Genomic DNA, 19,995 nt, shown 5'->3' on the forward strand with positions numbered 1-19,995 from the left:
AATTTAAATCTTATTTCAAAGTCTTTTGAATTTCTTTTAAAAATTTAGTTCTGGAAAATATAGAAGAAATAATGATTTGTCTTTGTTAGAAATATAGTTTGGTCCAATTTGTTATATATTCTAACAAAGTGCAGATTTAAAACATGTCATCAAAATTCTAAAATTAATCTTAATCAGGAAAAATTACTAATGATGTTCCATAAATTATTTTTTTAATTTTTTCAAAAATATTCGATCTAGCTAGTTTTTCTCTTCTTTTTTTCGGTTGAATTTTGAATTTTAAAGAGTCGAAATTGAAGATAAACTATGTTTCAAATTTTAATTGTCATTTTTTTCGTGTTTTCTCCTCTTTTAAACCGTTCAATTAAGTGTAAATATAATTAATTATTAATATTAACATAGAGTTAAAGGTAAATTGAGCAAATTGGCTATTTCTGGCAATTTATTTAAGTGTGTATCAAACTGGTAGCCCTTCGCATTAATCAGTACCCAAAAAGTAGCTCTTGCTTTCAAAAAGGTTGGTGACCCCTGATGTACAGTCATGGTCAAAAGTGTACATACACTTGTAAAGAACATGATGTCATGGCTGTCTTGAGTTTCCAATCATTTCTACAAGTCTTATTTTTTTGTGATATAGTGATTGGAGCACATACTTGTTGCTCACAAAAAACATTCATGAAGTTTGCTTCTTTTATGAATTTATTATGGATCTACTGAAAATGTGCTGGGTCAAAAGTATACATACAGCAATGTTAATATTTGCTTACATGTCCCTTGGCAAGTTTCACTGCTATAAGGCACTTTTGGTAGCCATCCACAAGCTTCTGCTGGAATTTTTGGCCACTCCTCTTGACAAAATTGGTGCAGTTCAGCTAAATGTGTTGCTTTTCGGACATGGACTTGTTTCTTCAGCATTGTCCACACGTTTAAGTCAGGACTTTGGGAAGGCCATTCTAAAACCTTCATTCTAGCCTGATTTAGCCATTCCTTTACCACTTTTGAGGTGTGTTTGGGGTCATTGTCCTGTTGGAACACCCAACTGCGCCCAAGACCCAACCTCCGGGCTGATGATTTTAGCTTGTCCCATTGTCCCATTTACTCTCTGTAAAGCAGCAGTTCCATTGGCAGCAAAACAGGCCCAGAGCATAATGCTACCACCACCATGCTTGACGGTAGGCATGGTGTTCCTCGGATTAAAGGCCTCACCTTTTCTCCTCCAAACATATTGCTGGGTATTGTGGCCAAACAGCTCCATTTTTGTTTCATCTTACCACAGAACTTTCCTCCAGAAGGTCTCATCTTTGTCCATGTGAAGGAATGGCTAAATCAGGCTAGAATGAAGGCTTTAGAATGGCCTTCCCAAAGTCCTGACTTAAACATGTGGACAATGCTGAAGAAACAAGTCCATGTCAGAAAAGCAACACATTTAGCTGAACTGCACCAATTTTGTCAAGAGGTAGTGGTCAAGTGGTCCAGCAGAAGCTTGTGGATGGCTACCAGAAGTGCCTTATTGCAGGTAAACTTGCCAAGGGACATGTAAGCAAATATTAACATTGCTGTATGTATACTTTTGACCCTCACATTTGCAGTAGACCCATAATAAATTCACAAAAAAACTAGGGCAGTCCGATAATATCAGATAAATGTCGGTATCGGTTTCAAAAAGGGAAATGTATGACTTTTTAAAACGCAGCTGTGTACACGGACGTAGGGAGAAGTACAGAGCGCCAATAAACCTTGAAGGCACTGCCTTTGCGTGCCGGCCCAGTCACATAATATCTACGGCTTTTCACACACACACAAGTGAATGCAAGGCAGACTTGGTCAACAGCCATACAGGTCACACAATATCAATACAGTCTGCAAGGGATACAGTCCGTAAGCACACATGATTGTGCGTGCTGCTGCTCCACTAATAGTACTAACCTTTAACAGTTAATTTTACTAATTTTCATTCATTACTAGTTTCTATGTAACTGTTTTTATATTGTTGTACTTTCTTTTTTATTCAAGAAAATGTTTTTAATGTATTTATCTTATTTTACTAATTTTTTTAAAAAGTACCTTATCTTCACCATACCTGGTTGTCCAAATTAGGCATACTAATGTGTTAATTCCACGACTGCATATATCGGTTGATATCGGTATCGGTTGACATCGGTATCGGTAATTAAAGAGTTGGACAATATCGGAATATCGGATATCGGCAAAAAGCCATTATCGGACATCCCTACCCAGAACCCTTTGCAGCACTAACTCTTCCACTCCTAACCCACCTACACCCCCACCTCAACCTCCTCATGCTCTCTCAGGGAGAGCATGTCCCAAATTCCAAGCTGCTGTTTTGAGGCATGTTAACAAAAATAATGCACTTTGTGACTTCAATAATAAATATGGCAGTGCCATGTTGGCATTTTTTTCCCATAACTTGAGTTGATTTATTTTGGAAAACCTTGTTACATTGTTTAATGCATCCAGCGGGGCATCACAACAAAATTAGGCATAATAATGTGTTCATTCCACGACTGTATATATCGGTATCGGTTGATATCGGAACCGGTAATTAAGAGTTGGACAATATCGGAATATCGGATATCGGCAAAAAAAGCCATTATCGGACATCTCTAAAAAGAAGCAAACTTCATGAATGTTTTTTGTGACCAACAAGTATGTGCTCCAATCACTCTATCACAAAATAATAAGAGTTAAAGAAATGATCGGAAACTCATGACTAGGGATGATACTCGAAACCGGTTTTCTCGGTTGTTTGATAAGAAAAGAACAGAGTCCTCGGACTCGAATCCCTTTTTGAGAACCGGTACCCGTTATCGAGACCACTATAGTAAAGGAAAAGAGTTGATTCTTTATTCGAATCCCGTCCCGACCAGAAATGCTCCGTGGGACATCACAAGAAATGACGTCACGTAGCTCAGTCATTAGGCGCAGATAGCGAAAGCAGGAAAACAATGGACGGGAAAAAGCGCTCCAAGGTGTAATAAAGTTCGAAACAAAAGGTATAATCCAATGAATAACTTTACTGAGAGATTTGAGCAGGGTAAAACACATGACCAACACTTTTACGACCACCCGGAAACATAGCAACCAGGCTAGCAACGCACCTCCTTTACGGCAGCTGTCGCAACGTTCTTAAAACAACCGCAGCACATACATATATATACAACACATCTCCCTTTTTCAACTTTTGTTTTTCTTTCCTTGTAAACAAAACAAAATCACACTGTAGATGTGTTGTCTGTCTAATTATAAATAATGCAGACGAGGCGTGTTGGCTGAGTTCTTGACGTTTACTTTCACAGCGTGGCAACATGCAACACTTTTCGGGGCTACCGCGCATGCTCGTCAATCCCGTTGCATGCTGGGTAGTGTAGTTGTTATATTCTCTCGCTCATAACATTTTTCCCCCTATAAAGAAATAATGTTAACTCAATAAAGTGTATTTCTTTTTTTAGCTTTAACTTTTCATTTATTAGCATTGTAACCACATTTGCAAACAACTTTTCTCTTCATAGAATTTTCTTTCAATAAAGAAATAAAGTGCAAAAATGTCAAAGCATCATAACAAACAGTTATGTTCCAATAGCAGCAGAAGTGCACTTTTTGGAGAGCTGTATTATTTCCAGTTTTGTGCCCAAGGGACTGATTTTATTTAACACTATATTATTATTTATACACCTATAGTGATCACAGAGACAGCTTGTTTTTGTGTTACTGTATATATTTGTTTCTCTGAAAAATCCCACTTAATATACTTTGGGTAACAACAGTCAATATTTATTTATTTTATTAAATTTTTTTAGGTGGGTAACAGTCAATATTTATTTATTTATTAGATTTTATTTTTTTATTATATAATAAAAGTGAGCTTTTGTTAAACCAAATATTGTGTGTTATTTTCCATATACAACAACCTATCTGGACTCGATAAGAGAATCGATAAGGAATCGGTTCGATAAGAGGATTCGATAATAGACTCGAACTCGATAATTCCTTATCAAACATCATCCCTACTCATGACATCACGTCCTTCACAAGTGTATGTACACTTTTGACCACAACTTTATTATGTTTTTCCCCCTGCCGTCTTTTCACTCAAGGTTTTCCTCTGGTGCCGGCATCCATCCACGCCGTGGCCAGGAAAACATTCTTCGATGACAAGTGAGTAGCGTTGTCGGACAACAGAACGGCTTCCGTACGAGCGCTGACGTTTGACCCCTCTCGCAGCTGCTGGATGAGCGTGGAAACTCATCTGCTGTACGCGGTCCACGGCCCTATAGTGGCGGCTCTGCTCGTGAGTCTGCCTCCTTCTATTTATAGCCTGCTGGTGCAGCACAATGTCAAGGAAAGGCACGGCGGGCTTCTGATGACATAACACGTCATTTGCATGTTTTGACACGAGAAGCTCTCTCCTGCAGGTGAACCTCTTCTTCTTGCTCAACATTATAAGAGTGCTGGTCACCAAGCTGAGGGACACGCACCGCGCGGAGTCCAACATGTACATGAAGGCGGTGAGAGCCACCCTGATCCTGGTGCCCCTCCTGGGGATACAGTTTGTCATTTTCCCCTGGAGGCCGGAGAACAGGCTGGCGGGGGAGGTCTACGAGTACATCATGCACATACTCATGCACTACCAGGTAATTACCGTACCCACGCCTCTCACACCTTCCGGTGACTGCCTCCGAATGGATCTATCGACTGTACGAGTGATGTGTGGAGTGTTGTACAAGTTCATCTCCAAAACGACCACTTAAGTGCTTAATGACGCGGAACAAAAGAGGGATTCTCCTTACACTATTGTGCCAAAAGTATTTGGCCGCCTGCCTTGACTCACATATGAACTTGAAGTGCCATCCCATTCCTAACCCATACGGTTCAATATGATGTGGGTCCACCTTTTGCAGCTATTACAGCTTCAACTCTTATTGGGAAGGCTGTCCACAAGGTTGCGGAGTGTGTTTATAGGAATTTTCCACCATTCTTCCAAAAAAGCACATTTGGTGATGTTGGTGGAGAAGGCCTGGCTCTCAGTCTCCGTTCTAATTCATCCCAAAGGTGTTCCATCGGGTTCAGGTCAGGACTCTGTGCAGGCCAGTCAAGTTCATCCACACCCGACTCTGTCATCCATGTCTTTATGGACCTTGCTTTGTGGAAGAGGAAGGGGCCCGCTCCAAACTGTTCCCACAAGGTTGGGAGCATGGCATTGTCCAAAATGTTTTGGTATCCTGGAGCATTCAAAGTTCCTTTCACTGGAACTAAGGGGCCAAGCCCAACTCCTGAAAAACAAACCAGTGTTTCCCACACATTCATTATTTGTGGAGGCCCGCCACAAAAGAATTACGTCCGCCACAAATATATATATTTTTTTTTTGTCCTGTCCAGCTTCTCAGGCAAATCATATAGTTGATGTAGATGCCCGTATCGGCTGTTCAGATTTACTTTACAAAAGAGAAGTGTAGGATACTTCTCTTGTTGCCTTATTTGTATTTGACCACTACTGAAGTGAAGTGAATTATATTTATATAGCGCTTTTCTCTAGTGACTCAAAGCGCTTTATATAGTGAAACCCAATATCTAAGTTACATTTAAACCAGTGTGGGTGGCACTGGGAGCAGGTGGGTAAAGTGTCTTGCCCAAGGACACAACAGCAGTGACTAGGATGGCGGAAGCGGGGATCGAACCTGCAACCCTCAAGTTGCTGGCACGGCCACTCTACCAACCGAGCTATACTGCCCCACTGTTTTCTGTTTATTTGTTACTGACTGTGGCAGGACACGTCTGCCTCTGTTTCACTTTATGTTGCTGGTAAATAATATGGTTGTCGTAGTAGGCTAACGTTAAATTATTTAGTATGCACTAATCAAAGGGGCAGAGCTTTAAGAGACATTTTAGCTTTTATATTTTATAAGATATATTTTTTGTAAGAACCACAATTAATAAATATTTTTCAGTGAATAACTTATTGTTCAAATCTGTATGTAAATATGTACATAAAGTGTTGTAATTATATTGTAAAATGGATGGATGGATGGACCTTTAAAACAAAACTGTTATTATTAATTAGTAAGTATACATTTTTTGAGCCTTTTTAGAGAAAATCATATTCTAGTAAATTATGCAAATTACTCGATGATGTCATTGTGACCACGCCCATAGCCACGCCCCCACCACCACAGGTATCTTGGCAGTTTATGGGAAACACTGCAAACCCACACCATAATTCCTCCTCCACCAAATTTCCCACTCTGCACAATAAAGTCCGAAATGTGGCGTTCTCCTGGCAACCTCCAAACCCAGACTGGTCCATCAGATTGCCAGATGTCTCCAGAGAAGGCGTCTCCACTGCTCCAGAGTCCAGTGGCGACGTGCTTCACACCACTGCATCCCACGCTTTGCATTGGACTTGGTGATGTATGGCTTAGATGCATCTGCTCGGCCATGGAAACCCATTGCATGAAGCTCTCTGCGTACTGTACGTGGGCTGATTGGAAGGTCACAATAAATTTGGAGCTCTGTAGCAACTGACTGTGCAGAAAGTCTTTGCACTATGCGCTGACCCCTCTCTGTCAGTTTACGTGGCCTACCACTTGGTGGCTGAGTTGCTGTTGTTCCCAAACTCTGCACTTTTCTTATAATAAAGTTGACTTTGGGATATTTAGGAGCGAGGACATTTCACGACTGGATTTGTTGCACAGGTGGCATCCTATGACAGTTCCACGCTGGAAATCACTGAGCGGCCCATTCTTTCACAAATGTTTGTAGAAACAGTCTCCATGCCTAAGTGCTCGATTTTATACACCTGTGGCCGGGCCAAGTGATTAGGACACCTGATTCTCATCCTTTGGATGGGTGGCCAAATACTTTTGCCAATATAATGTACACTACCGTTCAAAAGTTTGGGGTCACCCAAACAATTTTGTGGAATAGCCTTCATTTCTAACAACAAGAATAGACTGTCGAGTTTCAGAGGAAAGTTCTCTTTTTCTGGCCATTTTGAGCGTTTAATTGACCCCACAAATGTGATGCTCCAGAAACTCAATCTGCTCAAAGGAAGGTCAGTTTTGTAGCTTCTGTAACGAGCTAAACTGTTTTCAGATGTGTGAACATGATTGCACAAGGGTTTTCTAATCATCAATTAGCCTTCTGAGCCAATGAGCAAACACATTGTACCATTAGAACACTGGAGTGATAGTTGCTGGAAATGGGCCTCTATACACCTATGTAGATATTGCACCAAAAACCAGACATTTGCAGCTAGAATAGTCTTTTACCACATTAGCAATGTATAGAGTGTATTTCTTTAAAGTTAAGACTAGTTTAAAATTATCTTCATTGAAAAGTACAGTGCTTTTCCTTCAAAAATAAGGACATTTCAATGTGACCCCAAACTTTTGAACGGTAGTGTATGTCATCACATAGTACATTACTGTGAATCCTTGAAGTTGAAAGGTTGTTTATGGTTGCTGGCATTTTGCTTTCATTTGGTTTCAAGCATCATTTCTCTTTAAATTAAATATAGTTGATGTAATCGCAATCCCAAGCACTGAGGTGGTGTTAGAAAAATGTGAAATTGATCTCGAAAGTATTGTCGTAACCACGTGTACAATGCATCCGGAAAGTATTCACAGCTCTTCACTTTTTGATGCGTTATAGTAGGGGTGCCCTTACGTCCATGGTGGAGGGTGTGTCAGTCCATCGCAAGACAGGCATAAAAAAAAATAGACCTAAAAATAGAGATGTCCGATAATATCGGCCTGCCGATATATGCGTTAAAATGTAATATGGGAAATTATCGGTATCGTTTTTTTTTTATTATCGGTATCGTTTTTTTGTTTTGTTTTGTTTTTTGTTTTTTTTTATTAAATCAACATAAAAAACACAAGATACACTTACAATTAGTGCACCAACCCAAAAAACCTCCCTCCCCCATTCACACTCATTCACACAAAAGGGTTGTTTCTTTCTGTTATTAATATTCTGGTTCCTACATTATATATCAATATATATCAATACAGTCTGCAAGGGATACAGTCCGTAAGCACACATGATTGTGCGTGCTGCTGCTCCACTAATAGTACTAACCTTTAACAGTTAATTTGACTAATTTTCATTCATTACTAGTTTCTATGTAACTGTTTTTATATTGTTTTACTTTCTTTTTTATTCAAGAAAATGTTTTTAATTTATTTATCTTATTTTACTAATTTTTTTAAAAAGTACCTTATCTTCACCATACCTGGTTGTCCAAATTAGGCATAATAATGTGTTAATTCCACGGCTGCATATATCGGTTGATATCGGTATCGGTTGATATCGGTATCGGTAATTAAAGAGTTGGACAATATCGGAATATCGGCAAAAAGCCATTATCGGACATCCCTGCCTAAAAATCTTCACCAAGACGTCACTTCGGTCACTTGATTGACATTCACGGCACCCGAGGGTCTTGTGAGATGACGCTGGCTGCTGCCAGGTCATTAAGAAAAAACGACCGACAGAAAGGCGAGAAACACTTTTTATTTCAACCGTACCGGCCGTCAAAACTCTAAAGACCGACCGCGCAGTTCCTGTCTTCACAATAAAAGCGCCGCTTCATCCTGCCTGCGCTAACAAAATAAGAGTCTCAGAAAGTTAGCGCGCACAGGCTAGCAAGCTACGGGGTTTGCCGCCAATGTTTTTTCTTGTAAAGTGTATAAAAAGGAAGCTGGACAAATAAAATGGCAAAAACCTTCTTAGTAAAAAAGTTTGCCAAAATGCACCTAAAAGACTTTCAGTAATGAGAAACTAAATTCTCTGGTCTGATGAGACAAAACTGAACTCTTCGATGTGAATGTCAGGCGTCATGTTTGGAGGAAACCAGGCACCTCTCATCACCAGGCCAATACCATCCCCTGCAGCAGTGGTTCTTAACCTTGTTGGAGGTACCGAACCCCACCTGTTTCATATGCGCATTCACCCAACCCTTCTTCAGTGAAAAATATTTATATATATTTTTTCAAATTCAAGACAAAGGTGCACAACATGAACCAAGCGCAAACATCACCTTGTTCAAAGAACAAAACCAACACAGTGCATGAACTCAAAACAAATGACACACCTGCAAATCAGTGTGACTTATCCCTAATACGCCGATAGGGAGAAGTTTTTTTTTTACACGATGAGTCGGCTGTGTCTCGCCCTCCGCGGCGGAGGCTCCGCCGAACCCCTGAGGCCGACTCACCGAACCCCTAGGGTTCGATCGAACCCAGGTTAAGAACCACTGCCCTACAGTAAAGCATGGTGGTGGCAGCATCATGCTTTGGGGGTGGTTTTCAGGGCTAGGAACTGGGAAACGAGTCAGGATGGAGGGAAACATGAATGCAGCAATGTACAGAGACATCCTGGATAAAAACCAACACATCCCATCCGACCTGATGTTTGAGAGGTGCTCCAAAGAGGAGTGGGCAAAACTGCCCAGAGATAGGTGTGCCAAGTTTGTGGCATCGTACTCAAAAAGACTTAAAGGCCTACTGAAATGATTTTTTTTAATTTAAACGGGGATAGCAGATGCATTCTATGTGTCATACTTGATCATTTTGCGATATTGCCATATTTTTGCTGAAAGGATTTAGTATAGAACAACGACGATAAAGTTCGCAACTTTTGGTCTCTGATTAAAAAAAAGCCTTGCCTGTACCGGAAGTAGCGTGACGTTGTCAGTTGATCGCCTCCTCATATTTTCCTATTGTTTTCAATGCAGCTAGAGCGATTCGGACCGAGAAAGCGACGATTACCCCATTAATTTGAGCGAGGATGAAAGATTTGTGGATGAGGAACGTTAGAGTGACGGACTAGAATGCAGTGCAAGACAAATCTTTTTTCGCTCTGACCGTAACTTAGGTACAAGCTGGCTCATTGGATTCCACACTCTCTCCTTTTTCTATTGTGGATCACGGATTTGTATTATAAACCACCTGGGATACTATATCCTCTTGAAAATGAGAGTCGAGAACGCGAAATGGACATTCACAGTGACTTTTATCCCCACGACAATACATCGACGAAACACTTTAGCTACGGAGCTAACGTGATAGCATCGGGCTTAACTGCATATAGAAACTAAATAAATAAATCCCTGACTGGAAGGATAGACAGAAGATCAACAATACTATTAAACCATGGACATGTAAATACACGGTTAATGCTTTCCAGCCTGGCGAAGCTTAACAATGCTGTTGCTAACGACGCCATTGAAGCTAACTTAGCAACGGGACCTCACAGAGCTATGATAAAAAAAATTAGCGCTCCACCTACGCCAGCCAGCCCTCATCTGCTCATCAACACCCATGCTCACCTGCGTTCCAGCGATCGACGGAGCGACGAAGGACTTCACCACGATCATCCGTGCGGTCGGTTGCTAGCGTCGGCTAGCGCGTCTGCTATCCGAGTCAAATTCTTCCTGGTTGTGTTGCTGTAGCCCACCGCTAATACACCGATCCCACCTACAGCTTTCTTCTTTGCAGTCTCCATTGTTCATTAAACAAATTGCAAAAGATTCACCAACACAGATGTCCAGAATACTGTGGAATTATGAGATGAAAACAGAGCTATTTTGTATTGGATACAATGGGGTACCGATACTTCTGTTTCACTGGTTACGTCACGCGCATACGTCATCATCCAAAGACGTTTTCAGCCGGAAGTTTCGCGGGAAATTTAAAATTGCCCTCTATAAGTTAACCCGGCCGTATTGGCATGTGTTGCAATTAGGGATGCAACTAATCGATTAAATCGATTAAAATCGATTATAAAAATAGTTGGCGATTAATTTAGTCATCGATTCGTTGGAACTATGCTATGCGCATGCGCGGAGGCTTTTTTTAATTTAATTTAAAAACTTTTTTTATTTTTTTTATAAACCTTTATTTATAAACTGCAACATTTACAAACAGCTGAGAAACAATAATCAAAATAAGTACAAAAACAGTACAAAACAGCGCCAGGGCGGCGGTGAGGCTACGTCTCATGAGGTGGCGTAAGCTAGCCAATGATGTGTCATGTGCAGCTCACGTGACGACGGCGTCTCCTTTGCTGGAAAAATTCGAAAAATGGCGCAGGAAAACACTACCGATAGTTTAGCGGAGAAACATCTTGAGGTTATTGCTTCAATGGAGAAAAGTGTACGACCTAAGGCGTCAAAAGTGTGGGAACACTTTACTTTAAAGACTTCAAAGAAGAGCGTTTCCTGCAAAATGGCACGGAAGTACAACATTGCTTCAGAAGCACCTGATAAGGAAACATGTTGTAGCCATGGATGAAGGGAGGAACTCATGGTACGTAACTTTTTAAGTCCATAGTGGCAACAGGCATTCATGAGTTCAGCTTTTTTGTGAGTAACGTTAAAGTTATGCCTTTGTTGCAACGCGGGGCTGATAATGTGTCTCCGGCACATTTGACTCCGTTTTGAGAGAGAAAACGCACGGTTACCAATTTGGAAATAAACGTAACGGACAGAAATATCTCAGGTTGGTTTCATAATGGATCAATGCAGATAAAGCTATATAAATATATTTAGATTTGAGTGACGCTTTAGTATAACTAAACCAGGGGTCGGCAACCCAAAATGTTGAAAGAGCCACATTGGACCAAAAATACAAAAACAAATCTGTCTGGAGCCGCAAGAAATTAAAAGCCATATTACATGTGTCATGAGATATAAATTGAATTAAGAGGACTTGAAGGAAACTAAATGAGCTCAAATATAGCTACAAATGAGGCATAATGATGCAATATGTACATATAGCTAGCCTAAATAGCATGTTAGCATCGATTAGCTTGCAGTCATGCAGTGACCAAATATGTCTGATTAGCACTCCACACAAGTCAATAACATCAACAAAACTCACCTCTGTGCATTCATGCACAACGTTAAAAGTGTGGTGGACAAAATGAGACAGAAAAAGTGGCATAAAACACGTCCTAGAAAGTCGGAGAAAGTTATACATGTAAACAAACTATACGGTGAGTTCAAGGACCGGCAAAATTAGTAGGACAAAACGGCGCTCGCCAAATACTCGAATCAGTGAAGCATGTTTAATATAAACAGTGTGCTTTATAACAATTAGGGAGGTTTGTGTCATGTTTGTCCTCCTACAGAAACCATACTAAAACAAAAAAAATAGATTTTTTTTCCCCTCATCTTTTTCCATTCTTCATACATTTTGGAAAAATCTCCAGAGAGCCACTAGGGCGGCGCTAAAGAGCCGCATGCGGCTCTAGAGCCGCGGGTTGCCGACCCCCGAACTAAACGTTATGAAGGTGCTGGAATATTTCATGCTATTATTCAGAGGCAGCCTAAAATGAATCCTTTATTATTCACAACAGAAACGTGTACAATATCTGATCCAGTTCTGATCTGATGAGTTACATCTCTGTGTTATTATTGGTGTATGCTGCACCCCCAATGTCCACAACATGGTGCCAGTATGCTGGGTTTTTTTTCAATAAAATACTGGAAAGGATAGAAATGTAGTTTGTCTCTTTTATCCGATTATTAATCGAAGTAATAATCGACAGATTAATCGATTATCAAATTAATCGTTAGTTGCAGCCCTAGTTGCAATGTTAAGATTCCACCATTGATATATAAACTATCAGACTGCGTGGTCGCAAGTAGTGGCTTTCAGTAGGCCTTTAAACTGCAATTGCTTCCCAAGCTGCATCAACAAAGTATTAAGCTGTGAATACTTATGTACGTGTGATAGCTTTTTTAAAAAAAATTCATTAGCCACATTTAAATCATATTGTCATTAAGGGGTAATTTTCTGCAGAATCCTGAGAACATTTTATTCCAATGTGGAAAAAGCAAAGCGCTGTGAATATATACCTAAAAATAACAGGTTTTTTTTAATTGTTTCTCAAGGGTTTACTGGTGGCGACCATATTCTGCTTCTTCAATGGAGAGGTGAGTGTTATTCATTCGTTCATTCATTTCAAAATATGATAGCTTGGACTTTGGGGCAGTTTGACTAATCAAACACGGTTTGCAAAAGGCAACCTGAAGTATTTTGTTGTGTCCAACCTGCGAACCTCATACAACCCTTGGGTGGTGTGCAGGTGCAGGCCACCCTAAAGAGACAGTGGATGCAGTACAAGACTCAGTGGGGTCAGCGGCGGAAGGACCACTGCTCCATGCGCTCCACCTCCTACACCGCCACCTCCATCACGGAGGTCCCTCCCTTCATGTACCACCAGGACAGCAACAGCGAACACTTGAACAGCTCGGAACTGGTGGCGCTGAAATCGGGCGAGATCCCCTGAGGTGCGAAGGCGACGTGGACCAGTACGTGACTCCATCCCCCAGGGTGTGTGGTGGTGTCGCTAAAACAGAGACGCAGTCGCTCCTATGACTTCGTCACTGTCGTGAGACTTTTGAAGAGACGGAAATAACTGTGAGGACAACGTTCGCCCGTTCAAAATGACGTCGCGGCGGTTTTTAAACTGTAGCCACGATCGACAACAGGAAGTGAACGAAAGCTCTCTATACCAAAAGGGTACTGGGTGAAGAGGTGGTACCCTGACACCAAGTTCTAACATGTACCAGCATCAGTCTGCTCACGGGCCACAAAATGTTGCAAAAAGCTCTGGAAGTGTGTACATAAAATTTGTGTTAAAAAAAAAAAGTAATTTTTTTTTCTATTAATATTTGACGATTTGTCGTTCCAGAGTGTAGCTCCATGTCTGTCCTGTGATGCTGCACACTTAGTCCGCTTCTTGCCCACGCTCAACATCACAGTGCAAACAAATGAATAAAAGATACGACTTAAATATTTCTATATTTCAAGCTGGAAACAATTGTTTTTTATGTATGATGTTGCTGTTTCTACAACTTGAACCAGTCATTTTGACACACAATTTGTCCTTTATATCAGGGGTCTTCAAAGGTACTGCAGGGGAGGTCGTAATTTTTTTGTTTTTAGTATTCCCAATTAGGGGTGTAACGGTACGTCAGGGGTCACCAACCTTTTTGAAAGCAAGAGCTACTTCTTGGGTAGTGATTAATGCGAAGGGCTACCAGTTTGATACACACTTAAATAAATTGCCAGAAATAGCCAATTTGCTCAATTTACCTTTAACTCTATGTTATTATTAATAATTAATGATATTTACACTTAATTGAACGGTTTAAAAGAGGAGAAAACACGAAAAAAATGACAATTAAATTTTGAAACATAGTTTATCTTCAATTTCGACTCTTTAAAATTCAAAATTCAACCGAAAAAAAGAAGAGAAAAACTAGCTAATTCGAATCTTTTTGAAAAAATTAAAAAAAGAATTTATGGAACATCATTAGTCATTTTTCCTGATTAAGATTCATTTTAGAATTTTGATGACATGTTTTAAATAGGTTAAAATCCAATCTACACTTTGTTAGAATATACAACAAATTGGACCAAGCTATATTTCTAACAAAGACAAATCATTATTTCTTCTAGATTTTCCAGAACAAAAATTTTAAAAGGAATTCAAAAGACTTTGAAATTAGATTTAAATTTGATTCTACAGATTTTCTAGATTTGCCAGAATAGTTTTTTTGAATTTTAATCATAATAAGTTTGAAGAAATATTTCACAAATATTCTTCGTCGAAAAAACAGAAGCTAAAATGAAGAATTAAATTAAAATGTATTTATTATTCTTTACAATAAAAAAAAAAAATTTACTCGAACATTGATTTAAATTGTCAGGAAAGAAGAGGAAGGAATTTAAAAGGTAAAAAGGTATATGTGTTTAAAAATCCTAAAATCCTTTTTAAGGTTGTATTTTTTCTCTAAAATTGTCTTTCTGAAAGTTATAAGAAGCAAAGTAAAAAAAATAATGAATTTATTCAAACAAGTGAAGACCAAGTCTTCAAAATATTTTCTTGGATTTTCAAATTTTGTTTGAGTTTTGTCTCTCTTAGAATTAAAAATGTCGGGCAAAGCGAGACCAGCTTGCTAGTAAATAAATACAATTTAAAAAATAGAGGCAGCTCACTGGTAAGTGCTGCTATTTGAGCTATTTTTAGAACAGGCCAGCGGGCTACTCATCTGGTCCTTACGGGCTACCTGGTGCCCGCGGGCACCGCGTTGGTGACCCCTGCGGTACGTGTATTTGTATCGAACCGTTTCGGTACGGGGGTTCCGGCTCGGTTCGGAGGTGTACCGGACGAGTTTCCACACGGACATATTAAGTAGCGTAACGCACGTTGTGTAAACAATGCACACCGAGGCACAACACACGGCATGCTAGCAGCTAACGGGCTAGCATAGACTGACCATACGTCCTCTTTTCACCGGACATGTCCTCTTTTGCGGAGCTGTCAGGGCGGAGTTTCTTAAATGCCTCAAATGTCCGGCATTTTGAGTTAGGGTTGCGTGTATTTTCAAATGTACGTTCAGGGTTAAGAAGGGGTTAAAAACAAAACAAACAGCAGCATTGGTGAGGGAGGGGCAGAGACAGAGAGAGAGTTTCAGTACGGGGGTTCCGGTTCGGTTCAGAGGTGTACCGGACGAGTTTCCACACGGACATATTAAGTAGCGTAACGCACGTTGTGTAAACAATGCACACCGAGGCACAACACACGGCATGCTAGCAGCTAACGGGCTAGGATAGACTGACCATACGTCCTCTTTTCACCGGACATGTCCTCTTTTGCGGAGTTTCTTAAATGCCTCAAATGTCCGGCATTTTGAGTTAGGGTTGCGTGTATTTTCAATGTACGTTCAGGGTTAAGAAGGGGTTAAAAACAAAACAAACAGCAGCATTGGTGAGGGAGGGGCAGAGACAGAGAGAGAGAGAGAGTTATGATAAACGCGCATGTGTCGCCAGGCTCTGCTTTTTATCCATAGATTTATCACATTTAATTTTTTATTATCTATAGCAGGGGTGTCAAAAGTGTGCCCCCGGAGGCCATTTGCGGCCCACAGCTAATGTTTTAAAGGCCCACGGCACATTCTAAAAATACTATTCAAATAAACAAAAACATAAAAGTGAAATAAAAAAGCTTAAAAGGTTAAATGTAATTTAGAAAAAGTTGCAATGTTGACTAATAAAACAAAGCTGTTTTTTCTTTCTTTCAAACTGTCATTTCTCAAAACATAATATTGAATCAAAATCAATGTTATTGTGAATTATTGACCTATCCAAGGTTCCCATTACTTCACATCAAATATTACACTAAGAAAAATATTTTTGGTGGAAGATTTTGCAATGTATATTTTGTTGTTTTCTTACTGTATGAATGAACCGAACTGTGACCTCTAAACCGAGGTACGTACCGAACCGAAATTTTTGTGTACCGTTACACCCCTATTCCCAATGCAATTTTCCACCAATTCTAACGTCTTTAAATTAGGGCTGTGCGATACATTGAGTTTGTAAGATACATCGATATATTTTCAAACACGATATTAAGAAAATATCGTAATATGGATATAATTTATTTCACGTTAAAATGACCAAACGTTGCTTATTTGTTGTGTTCCTTGTTCTCCCCCGCATGGGCTACTAAACCCTTCCCCTTCCTCCTTCCAAGAACATCCATGATTGGTTGGTTGTTTACTATGACGAGTCACCATTGGTTAGAGACAGGCTAATCAGAGGCAGGACAGGGCGGGTCATCGAACCAGGAAGGGAAATCAAAGTTGTTTTTTTTGTTTTTGTTTCCATTACCGTATTTTTCGAAGTATAAGTCGCTCCGGAGTATAAGTCGCACAGGCCGAAAATGCATAATAAAGAAGGAAAAAACATATATAAGTCGCACTGGAGTATAAGTCACATTTTTTGGGGGAAATGTATTTGATAAAAGCCAACACCAAGAATAGACATTTGAAAGGCAATTTAAAATGTCTAAAGAATAGTGAACAACAGGCTGAATAAGTGTACGTTATATGAGGCATAAATAACCAACTGGTATGTTAACGTAACATATTATGGTAAGAGTCATTCAAATAACTATAACATATAGAACATGCTATACGTTTACCAAACAATCTGTCACTCCTAATCGCTAAATCCCATGAAATCTTATACGTCTAGTCTCTTACGTGAATGACATCAAAAATATTATTGGATATTTTACGCTAATGTGTTCATAATTTCACACATAAGTCGCACCCCCGGCCAAACTATGAAAAGAACTGTGACATATAGTCCGAAAAATACGGTATTTTTTATTTTATTTTTAATTTTTTTTATAAACCTTTATTTATACATTTCAACATTTACAAACAGTTGAAAATAACCATCAAATAAGTACAAAACCAGTACAAAACAGCGCCAGGGGGTTGTAAATTCATCCATTTTCCACCGCTTATTCCCTTCGGGGTCGCGGGGGGCGCTGGAGCCTATCCCAGCTACAATCGGGCGGAAGGCGGGGTACACCCTGGACAAGTCGCCACCTCATCGCAGGGCCAACACAGATAGACAGACAACATTCTTTCTTTCTTTCTTTTAGTTTATTTCGAACATGAACACACGTACATCATAATACATCACACAATTTCATATCATTTCATTTACATCATGCCCGAAAAGGAGTAGGAAGAAGCAAAGCTTATTTAATCCTACCCCTTTCCCACTTCAAAGCGTTTACAATTATATAAAATCATTTACTGACCTTTTTATATAATAAAATAACATCTATGAATTTGTATATATAACAGTTTGTAATATATAATTAATTAATTCAGTCATTATTAACATACTGAGATGAAGAATATTTTCAATAAGGTTGGAAGTTTTTCTCAAAATTCTTCTTCTTTGTACTTTGTAAGCACTATTAATTTAAACAACCTCTTAAACTGGAACATGCCAGTACAATTTTTAACTTCTTTACTTAATCCATTCCATAATTTAATTCCACATACTGTTATGCTAAAAGTTTTAAGTGTTGTACGTGCATATAATCGTTTTAAATTATTTTTTCCTCCAAGGTTATATTTCTTCTCTTTAGTTGAGAAGAATTGTTGTACATTCACACACTAGGGACCATTTAGTGTTGCCAATCAACCTATCCCCAGGTGCATGTCTTTGGAGGTGGGAGGGGCCTATCCCCAGGTGCATGTCTTTGGAGGTGGGAGGGGCCTATCCCCAGGTGCATGTCTTTGGAGGTGGGAGGGGCCTATCCCCAGGTGCATGTCTTTGGAGGTGGGAGGAAGCCGGAGTAGAACCCACGCAGTCACGGGGAGAACATGCAAACTCCACACAGAAAGATCCCGAGGCCGGGATTGAACTCACGACTACTCAGGACCTTCGTATTGTAAGGCAGATGCACTAACCCCTCTGCCACCGTGCTGCCCGGTTGTAAATTCAAAGTAACTAAAATAGAATGCAAAATATATATATATATATATAAAATAAACAAAGTGCAAAGCCATAGGCTCACTCAATCTCGGTAAATAACTTAAATTTGGAACACAGCATCATCGTTTTCACAGCTTTTTGGTTGTTAGAGGTAGAGAGTGTTTTAAGGTAGAGTTGTAAATCTTTTTTAAAGACACAAAAATAGGTCGGGTATTAAAAAACGTACATTTATGAATATAAAACTTAGCCAATAGTATAATGAGGTTGCAAAGGTAAAATTATTTTTCAATTTTATTTTTCATACAGTTTTAATCCAAATAGCACATCTTTAAAACAAAGCACACATTTGTCATGAATATTGTAGGGAAATCAAAGTGCCTGCATGCAAATGTTTTTTTTTAGCTGAGTTTGATACATTTTTGTGTTATTTGCACAGCTATGTTGTTTTTTTTTTAAGTAGAAAGAATATTTTTCTATTTTATGTATGTTATGTAATTTGGTGCTACTTAAACAGTTTAGTTTCTGTGCTGTTAATATAACTGAATACATTTACATACGCGTAAAAATGTGTTTTCTTTTGGTTTTTTTTAATGAATGAAGTAACGCTTATGACAACCTTTTTCCAGAACACAATGTAGAATTTGAGATATAACAGCATAATGCATACATTTATCATTTGTTTTCAAAACGCTTACAAAAAAAGTGGGACCCCACAAGCCATTTTTTATGACTTGATGGGGTCCCCGGTGTCAGGTTGAAGCACTGATGACATCTATTAAACCAGTGGTCCCCAACCACCGGGCCGCGGACCGATTGGTACCGGGCTGCGCAAGAAATTTAAAAAAAAAAAATTTAAAAAAAAAAAATTAAAATTATTATTTTATTTATTTATTTTTTTTAATTAAATCAACATAAAAACACTATATATACATATTGTGTATGTGTATGTCAATATAGATCAATACAGTCTGCAGGTATACAGCCCGTAAGCACACATGATTGTATTTCTTTATGGAAAAAAAAAATAATAATAAATCCCCCCCCCCCCCCCTCCGGTCCGTGGGACAAATTTTCAAGCGTTGACCGGTCCCCAGCTACAAAAAGGTTGGGGACCACTGTATTAAACAGACAAGAAGCAAGGAATCATGCAGAGACAGAGTTCCATTTAGCTCAATGAGGAGAGACGTAGTGGGCTGTGCACTTAGTTACAGATACCCGTCTTGACTAACTGGGTTCACAGTGAAGTGAATTGAAGTGAATTATATTTATATAGCGCTTTTCTTTAGTGACTCAAAGCGCTTTACATTGTGAAACCCAATATCTAAGTTGCATTTTTAAACCAGAGTGGGTGGCACTGGGAGTAGGTGGGTAAAAGTGTCTTGCCCGAGGACACAACGGCAGTGACTAGGTTGGCAGAAGCGGGGATCGAACTTGGAACCCTTAAATTGCAGGCAAGGCCACTCTACCAACCGAACTGTACCGCCCCCGAAATAAAATAATAATAAAAGTGCCACTGACTGTTTACAGAACAATTGTCATTCACTTCAATTTTATTGAATAGCGCTCAAAAATGAATATCTTATTATGTATACTTTCACCGAAAATTATATCGAGATATATATCGAATATCGAGTTTAAGTAAAAATATATCGAGATA

At 39.3% G+C, this 19,995-nt stretch overlaps 1 protein-coding gene across 1 annotated transcript in view; it reads left to right on the plus strand.

Moving 5' to 3' along the window:
* The window catches only part of calcr (calcitonin receptor), a 134,335-nt gene extending 120,569 nt beyond the window's left edge, over window positions 1-13,766 (plus strand). Inside the window, exons 20-24 of the mRNA XM_062030389.1 lie at window positions 4,116-4,176; window positions 4,243-4,309; window positions 4,434-4,652; window positions 12,917-12,958; window positions 13,111-13,766. Coding sequence (XP_061886373.1) covers window positions 4,116-4,176; window positions 4,243-4,309; window positions 4,434-4,652; window positions 12,917-12,958; window positions 13,111-13,314 — 593 coding nt within the window. The 3' untranslated portion in view covers window positions 13,315-13,766. The remainder of the gene's footprint in view (window positions 1-4,115; window positions 4,177-4,242; window positions 4,310-4,433; window positions 4,653-12,916; window positions 12,959-13,110) is intronic.
* Window positions 13,767-19,995: the final 6,229 nt, after the last annotated feature.

Source organism: Entelurus aequoreus, linkage group LG20 (genome assembly GCF_033978785.1).
Source record: "Entelurus aequoreus isolate RoL-2023_Sb linkage group LG20, RoL_Eaeq_v1.1, whole genome shotgun sequence".
Taxonomy (NCBI): Eukaryota; Metazoa; Chordata; class Actinopteri; order Syngnathiformes; family Syngnathidae; genus Entelurus; species Entelurus aequoreus.